General features: G+C 45.4%; 1 protein-coding gene across 1 annotated transcript; it reads right to left on the bottom strand.

The window, feature by feature from the left end:
* Window positions 1–534: 534 nt before the first annotated feature.
* MRPS30 (mitochondrial ribosomal protein S30) lies at window positions 535–7,479 on the bottom strand. The gene is made up of 5 exons (XM_066616345.1): window positions 6,950–7,479; window positions 4,170–4,315; window positions 3,057–3,162; window positions 1,757–1,933; window positions 535–1,102 (listed from the first exon to the last, which is right to left on the bottom strand). The coding sequence occupies exons 1-5, from the start codon at window positions 7,458–7,460 to the stop codon at window positions 834–836; spliced, it is 1,209 nt and encodes a 402-aa protein (XP_066472442.1). The 5' UTR covers window positions 7,461–7,479; the 3' UTR covers window positions 535–833.
* Window positions 7,480–9,002: the final 1,523 nt, after the last annotated feature.

The raw sequence follows: 9,002 nt of genomic DNA, 5'->3' as shown, positions 1-9,002 counted from the left end.
GAAAGAACATCCTTCTATTCACCCCATGCATAATTCAATCATGTTCCCCCCTCAGGTATCTTTTTCTAGACTTTTAAAAATACGATTGTATTGGTTTTGTCCCCCAAATTGATGTAACTGCTACTCTGACAGGTCCAGTTCTTTGAGCTAACCACTTAAAACCAAGTGTCATGATCTTCTTTAGCCCATTTTCTATGCTTATATGAATTATATAATGGAGTGTGCCACATGAAAATTTGAAGAAAATGAATCTTCAACCCCAACCAACACCCATATTCAAGGAATAGGAAAAAATATGAAAAACAATGCAATGTGCTACCTGCTTGAAAGACCATGCTTTAAGTGCGTATGCCTAACAGTAGAATTCTTCAATTGAGGTTTGAAAATCAGCTTAATCACTGCAGCTGTTTCCCCCAGAGAAACCAGAAGGAAAAGAAGAGATGGAAGTAAACCTTGGAAGCAAGCCCTCTTGAATACTGTGCTATATGCTGTGTGACTGCAAACAGAACACATAAGAAATGAACAACAGTACTAGTTTCTAATGGCTTAAATTTTATCTGGGTTCTCCTGCCAAGATAGAACCACTTCAGTTTTTAAAAAGGCCACTCACAAAATGTTATCCTTAGCATTTCATTACAATAGCTATACAAATGCATCAGCTAAGGCAATTAACAGCACCAGCTAAACTCCTGCACAACTCCCATTTAGTCCAAAGAGGCTAGCATAGGAACCATGCCTACATGATGATTGCACTTCAATAATTCAAATAGAATTTTAAGCACTGGACCTTGCTTCAGCACTTGGGAGATGGTTCTGATGATCTGAATTTTAAGTTACAATTCCTTTGGTCTCCTCAAAAGAAATCTGACCAATTGAAGCAGAACTTCATCATTAAAACCTTTCACATCATTGCCTTCTATTGCTTCATACAGGGGCTGACTTTCAGTTCCCCAACAAATATTCCTTCTAGGGTTATTTTTATCAGCATCAACCGTTAAAGCCAAGGTATTCAACTGGTAACAAAAGAAAGCAAAGTATCTTCCATCAGTAACCACAGCCTGCGATACAAAGGGCCGTGTCACATCTGCCTCACTCCAGAACCCTGTGAGAAGGAGGAAGGGGGGGGGGAGAGAGAGAGAGGAAGAAAATCAGCAATTTCCTTTCAACAAAAATCAATGCAAAAGGCATGCTTAATCCATTATAAAGGGATGTATATTTTAACTGTTCATACTTTTCAGTCACATAAACGTTTGAAGTTGCCCTAGAGAATTTAACCTAAATGCATAAACTAGATCTCATGAATAATTTCTGCCAAGCACCTTAAACACAGGGTTGAAAATAATAATTGTATAGGTGGTCTACTACCACTTGCTCCACCCCCATGAGCTCTTTTTTGCACTTTCCAAGGAGACGGCCCCAACTGTTTCAGATGCAGACTAGCAATATACAAATTTCATACTGCAATCTCCAACCTAATAATATAGAGTAACTCTACTGGCCATTAAGATGATAGGAAGATCATTGTAGTAGCCGGAGAATCATACTGGTATTTACAAGGGGCTATAGCTACCCAAAGCTAGACAACCCTCACAATCCTTTCTCTACCCCAGGGCAAAGTCTCTCAATTTTTCAACAGCTTTTGACGTACGCTTTTGACTTTCACTGCAAATCTGAGAATTTCCTCAATATTTTATGAAACCAGGGAGCTTTTATGAGATTACCTTAATAAATACATTTCAAGGAACCATTGGCTTACCCTGGTACATTGCTTGCGCTCCAGTCCAAGCAAAAAGGCTTGCAATTCCATTGGCACGGATAGGAACTTCAGTCTGATCAGCAAGGTTCAATTTTATAAGTCTCTCCCTTTTCAGTCTGTCAGGAATCAGGTGAAATTGTGTATGCCCATAGGTGTATGGATCTGCTACTTTAGATCCTAAATCCACCAAAAGAAAGAATTTTAGATACTTTTCTCTACAATACACAGAAGGACCAGAAAAATCAACAATTTACAGGTTGCTTTTCTATTCTGAAAATACACAAAGAAGTTTACAAATAAAATTTAAAAATGAAATAATATTTAACACAAGATACATTAAAAGCAACAGAAAACTTAAACAGCACTGAAACAGCAGGAAAAAATACAGGAAAATCCATTTATCCTTGAACAGCATTAGCTTCAAAATACTAGCCAAGAATGGAAGATCGATTTACCAATTTAAACACCACAATATTGACATACAGGATTCACAAGCAGTAGGTGTAAAACATTTCAAACTTACAGGTAAACTTTGTAAACAATTATAAAATTCTAGCATCTATCCTATATGTACATGCAAGCGATTGAGAAGTCAAGACTGCAGGAATATTAAGAGGATGTATCCAAATAGTAGTGTTTTACACTCCCCCCCAATACAAAAGAAACTGCCACTAAAAACTCTTATCTCAAACCCAGACTACACACACATACAATGCCATTTACATAACACATGAAAAAGTGGTTTAGCATACAAACATTTTGGATTCAAAATTTCATCTCAGCCAGAAGCCCCCCCGGAAGTATGGGAAAGGTACTTCTGGTTTTTGCACAGCCTCTACAGGCCTCAGGCAGCCTCCTGGATGTAACCAGAAGGTGCTTCAGGTTATGTCTGGGTAGTCAGATGAGACCCTCCAGTGCGGGTCCGGTACCCATGCTGAGTGAAATCCGCGGGTGCCAAACCTGCAGACAAAGAGGGCTTACCTGGATATGGCTCAATCCGAACAAGACCCTGTGAGGAAACACAGGATGACAATACAGAAGAACGACACACCTTAAAGGACTATTTAAGAAATGAGATGATGTATGCAATGCAATTTGAACACTTGTAAAGTTTTCTATAAAAGTTGCACATTATCATCAAGGTACTGAAGTCATGCTGCTCTGGGATTTTGCAAGAAAAAAATAATAAAGTGTCTTGAAAGCATGTCAACTCATGGCATCAAATCATTTTAAAACAGATACAACATGATTGTATGCAATAATTGAAAATACAGTAATATATTTGTGCTTCCAATCATACCTATAAATATTTTGTTGTCATACTGCCTTTTGAACAATGGAAGTTTGTCAGGTAAAAAATTCACGACAGGAACTTCTTCAGGGGGGATATAGTCCAGAGGCACAAACTTGAAGAAATGAGAAATTCACATCAGCAAATAGGAAAAAAAATATTCAAGCACTAACACCACAACACTGATATAATGCAATTGGTTCAATGGAACTACTTAAGTCCAAAATATCAAATATGATGAGCTTGTAATTTGTTGCAAGCCTTCTCACTTGGATGCAACAACCTCTCAGGTGATCACACAGTGCTCACATATGCTTTGTTTCGCAGCAGGAAAAAAAGTTGAAAGCCAGACATTCAGTTACTTGAGGTAAGACATGCAGAGCCACTGGAATCCTGTCCGCAGCACTACTCGCTAAGACTTGAATGATGCTACTTTTTAACTTAAGAGTTGGCAAGCAAGCAAGCATAATTCAAGTTGCTCCCCCATTTGGTCCCTGTGCTCGGCTTCCTCTTCAGGAGTCTATGTGCAAAGGGGCTCCAGATCATCCTGTGAATCCTGGAACACTTAAATGGGTCAAGAAACCAGCCCATTTTCAGTTGCTTTCTTGGGGCCACGTGTAGAGGTCACACAGAAATTCAACACTGCCAAGCACCTTTCTTGAACTCAGGAGATTTGCCAGTCCCAGGCTAAAAGCAGTGACAGTGTGACCAGCCTGATGCAGGATGACCAGTTCACTGGCCAACATGATGTAGGATTAGAATGAAAGACTATGACCAAGATGACCTAGAGTTGAATTTCCACTTCAGGGTGAAAATAAATTGTGGACCCTAGAAGCAATTTATTCAACCTCCATTATAATTAGGTTTTCCCAGCATGGTAATTCGGATCTCTCATATGTTGAAAATATGAACAAGATTTGCACATTTTCTCTTCTGTCATTTACGACTAATGAGTTTCTATATGAGAATAAAGTACTTATTTCTGGCCATCATCTGTTTAACGATGTCACTTTCTCTGCCCTCAGCAAGCACAATAAATGCTAACTTCATCCCTCTGTATAAAATGAATCTGACATGCCTGGCCTAGGTTGTAACTGCCAAAGATATACTAAATATTCATACCTCTGAAAGCTGCTTTGATATACGAATTTGACAGTATGGCTTATCATCTATCTGAAATCTCAGAGGGTCAACTCTTCCCTTCCGATGTCCACGTGGAACAACAGTCTCCCCACGCATCCAATAGAAATTTACTTCAGGCTGAAAGTCTATAACAACAAGAGCATCTTTCAACACTGTAAATGTAAGAACCTCAGAACACTGACTGGGTATATTCATGCTTATAGCTAAGGTTGCATCTCTGATTGCAAATTAGTTATCACAATAAATACACACAAGCTTTTTGAATTTATGCATCTAAATCCATATTTTACAACTTTGTAGTAATTGAAATGATTTTGAGAAGAAACATTCTGAGACATTAACTTGTTTCCATCCTTATTTACTATCAAGAGATTTGCAGGTGCGACCCCCACATCAGAAAAAACAAAACAGGATGACCACCAGTGTTCCCTTTAAGCCAGGGGTGTCCAAAGTTTTTGGCAGGAGGGCCACATCAGCTCTCTGACACTGTGTAGGGGGCAAAAAAAGTATCAATTTACATTTAAAATCTGAATAAATTTACATAAGTTTACATAAATGAATATATTAAAGATGAACTTATATGAATGAATGAAGGTCTTGCAATAGCTCAAGGCCTATAAAAGGCCTTGCACAAAGCAAGGCTGGCATTTCCTTTGCTGCCGCTGCTGCATCACAGATGCGAAACAGAAAGCAGTGGAGGGAGCTGTCATCCCACAGCTCACACGAGAGGTCAAACAGTCACCCTCACGCTGAGAGAAGTTGTGTTGGGCCAGTGTGGGCTTCAATAAATCTCAGGAGGGCCAGAGGCTCATTGGAGAGTGGGGGCTCCCTGAGGGCCGCATTGAGAGGCCTCGAGGGCCGCAAGTGGCCCCTGGGCCGGGGTTTGGGCACCCCTGCTTTAAGCTGTGCAGCTGCATAGCTCAAAGCCCTGGGAAGCTGAACATTGTGCAGCTCAACATTCCCAAAAGTCGAGAAACATGGCAGGGCTCTTGCACAGTAGCCAAAGACATCCATGCACCAAGCAGACCCCTTAGAAGGGTTTTTGATTACCACCTGGTCAAGATAGACATCTGACCTTTGAGCATTAGCATTTTAGTCAGTTATGTCACAGATAAACTGCACATTCTGGGTTAAATTACTGTATAAAGCACTATGAAGCACTTCACACATCAATAGAAATGCTAATCCAAAAGTTGCCACCACTCCTCCAGTTTCCCACACCTGGTAACAGAATTTCAGTACAAATGCACATAATACAGCATTGCAGATTCATAGCTAAAGAATTTCTGGTACAGGGCTGCGTACAGAGATATTCCTTCCTTCAGAAACAATTTATGTTCCCCCCTCCCAACCAAAGCTATGGAACATAACTATATGAGGCAGTTCAGCCAATACTCTACATATCCGCAAAGACCCTACTTGCTATACATGCTTACCTGGGAACAGATCCCTGAACTCAATGGGTGGGCCTCTGAATCGATATGCACATAAGAACATAAGAACCACCCTGATGGATCAGGCCAAAGGCTCACCTAGACTAGCTTCCTGTACCTCACAATGGCTCACCTAGACCAGCTTCCTGTACCTCACAATGGCTCACCAAATGCCTCAGGGAGCACATAAGTCAACAAGAGACCTGCATCGTGGTGCCCTCCCTTGCACCTGGCATTCTGAAGTAGCCTACTTCTAAAACCAGAAGGTTGCACATACCCATCATGGTTTGTAACCTGTGATGGACTTTTCCTCCAGAAATCTATCCAGTCCCCTTTGAAAGGCATCCACACCAGATGCCATCACCACATCCTGTGGCAGGGAGTTCCGCAGACTAATTTTAAATGTGTCCAGGGCAGATGCCATTACCACATCCTGTGGCAGGGCATTCCACAGACTAATCACACACAGAGTAGCTAAACATTTCCTTTTATCTGGTCTGACTCACTGCACTCAATTTTAGTGGATATTTAGTGGATATCCTCTGGTTCTGGTGTTGTGCCACAGGATGGATAGAGTGGATGGAGGGATGTTCTTTTCTCTCACACATCCTCTGGCAAGGGGTTCCACAGACTAATCACACTAGGTAAAGAAATATTTTCTATTGTCTGTCCTAACTCTCCCAACACTCAATTCTAGCAATATCCCCTGGTTCTGTCGTTGTGTGAAAGGGGCAAGAACATCCACCTACCTACTCTATCTATCCTGTGGCAGAGAGTTCGAGAGACTAGCCATAAGAAGAGCCCTGCTGGATCAGGCCAAGAGCCCATCTAGTCCAGTTTCCTTTATCTCACAGCGGCCCACCAGATGCCCCAGGGAGGACATGTTAGCTGTCCTGACGCCCCCTGCAGCCAATTTCAGTGGATGCACCCTGGTTCTGGCATTGTGTGAGAGGCACAAGAACGTCCCCCTACCTATCCTCTCCATCCCTGGCACATCCTGCGGCAAGGAGGTCCACAGACCAACCCTACTCTGGGTCAAGAAACGCTCCTTGGTCAGTCCTGACTCTCCCTGCACTCCAATTAAGTGGCTGTTCTGGTGTTGTGCGAGAGGGAAGAGAACACCTCGAGAACACATCTCCACCCATCCCGTGGCACGTCTTGTGGCAGGGAGTCCCACAGACGAACGCCAGCCTGGGCGCGTCCTGACTGTCCCTGGGACGCCCCTGGTGCTGGTGCTGCGCGAGAGGGGAAGGAAGACCCTCTGCCCACCCTGTGGGCATCCCGCGGCAGGGCGTTCCGCAGACCAAGCCCACCCCGGAGTCGCACCTAGGACGGAACAGGTGGAGAGCAGCGGGCTGCGGCCGGCGAGGCGCGCGGTGAGGGCGGGCACGAGGTGGGTGAGGGCGGGCACGGCGCCCTGGTCGCGGGCGCGGAAGAGGAAGGGCCGCCGCTTGCGCTGGAAGAAGTGCTCTTGCAGCAGGACGTCGCAGGCGAGGGAGCGCAGCGGGGCGGGGTCGGGGTCCGGCGCGTCCTCCGCCCCCGGGGGCAGCCCGGGCACGAAGGCGGTCTTGGAGAAGTGCTGGTACCAGCGGTCGGCGCCCAGCGCCCAGGTCTGCGGGTACACCACGTACTTCAGGCGCTGCCGCTTCCCCAGCAGCCGCAGCCTCTCCTCCGCCGACGGCGCCGCGTGCACCTCCTGGTGGAAGCGCTCGCGGCGCCGCAGCTTCGCCGCCTGGCTCTTCGCCGTCAGCGACGCCACCACCGGCGGGTACAGGCTCTCCGCCACCGCCGCGCTCGCCTCCGTATGCGCCAGCCGCCAGCCCCCGCGCGCCGCCATCTTCCCGGCCTCCAGCCACCGCCCGCACGCCCGGCGCCGCGATTGGCCCAGCGGCCTCACGTGACTCCCGCGCGCGCCGCTGCGCAGGGCTCACCTCCGGCCAGGTGGCGCGGAGCGGGCAGGGCGCTCCTGCGCATGCGCGGGCTCAAGCTTTTGGGACGCCTGGGCTGCAGTCCTGTCCACGCTTACCTGGGAGGAGGCCCCTGTTGACTACAATGGGACTGACTGCTGAGTGGACAGGCATAGGACTGGGCCCTGAGGCTGCACTCCTAGCCACACTTACCTGGGAGGAAGCCCCACTGACTATCATGGGACTTACTTCTGAGTAGACAGGCATAGGATTGGGCTCTGAGGCTGCACTCCTAGCCACATTTACCTGGGAGGAAGCCCCACTGACTATCATGGGACTTAGACAGGCATTGACTACAATGGGACTGACTGCTGAGTGGACAGGCACAGGCCGGGCTCTCAGTGGCTTGGAAACGGAACCAGGCTAGGACTCCCCACAAGCAAGAACCAGGATTTTGGTTTTATACATTTACACCCCCATCAAATGATCTCCTCCAAGGTTGCTTATGAACAGCTCCAACCAATGCAATAAAACCCAAAAGCACTCAAGAGCCCAATCCTATGCCTGTCTACTCAGATGCAAGTCCCATTGCAGTCACTGGGTCTCACTCCCAGGCAGGTTGCAACAGGATTACAGCTGAAAGGCCCAATTGGTGCTGATGCTGCTCTGCCAATGAGGTGTGTGCTGTATCCTGTGATGGTGGGGCAGTCACAGAAGCCTCCAAGTAAAGGAATGTTCATCCCTATATTTCTTTGCCTGGCATGTGATTGACTTGTGGAACTCCTTGCCACAGGATTTGGTGATGGCATCTGGTCTAGATGCCTTTAAAAAGGGGGATTGGATAGATTTCTGGAGATAGTCCATTATAGATAACAAACCTTGATGGATGTGTGCAATCCCCTGATTTTAGAAGCAGGCTACCTCAGAATGCTAGATGCAATGGAGGGTACTGTTATGCAGGTCTCTTGTTGTCTTGTATGCTGATACTTGTGGCCGCTGATACTTGTGGGCCACTGTGAGATACAGGAAGCTGGACTAGATAGGACTTTGGCCTGATCCAGCAGGGCTCTTCGTATGTTCTTATAGTTCAGAGTACAGCTGCTATTTTGTTAAAAACAGGTTTGGGCTGAGAAGGGGTTAATACAGGTTCAGTACCACATGAGAGTCATTTCCAAAACATTGTATTATTTTTTCCTGTCTGGTCTGTTTTCTGTGATACTCAGTTGGAAAATTTCTGTTTTACCTGGATGGCTTTTGACCTTGAGGTTTAAAATATTGTTTTCAAGTGTTTCTAACGCATTCAGATTTTTTGCACATTCAATTAATATTAATATGTTCTTCCACTCTGGCTTGTCCATTGTTCCTGTCTTATGAATTATCAGGGATTAGTTTAATTGTGTTCTGGAGGGGACCAAATGAAAATCTATAATTTTTCCCTTTCAGGATTAAGATTGGGTTTTCAAGGCCAATCT

This window comes from Tiliqua scincoides, chromosome 2, assembly GCF_035046505.1.
Source record: "Tiliqua scincoides isolate rTilSci1 chromosome 2, rTilSci1.hap2, whole genome shotgun sequence".
Taxonomy (NCBI): domain Eukaryota; kingdom Metazoa; phylum Chordata; class Lepidosauria; order Squamata; family Scincidae; genus Tiliqua; species Tiliqua scincoides.
Note: the sequence above shows the minus strand (reverse complement) of the source record. Positions and strands in the feature narration are given on the sequence as shown.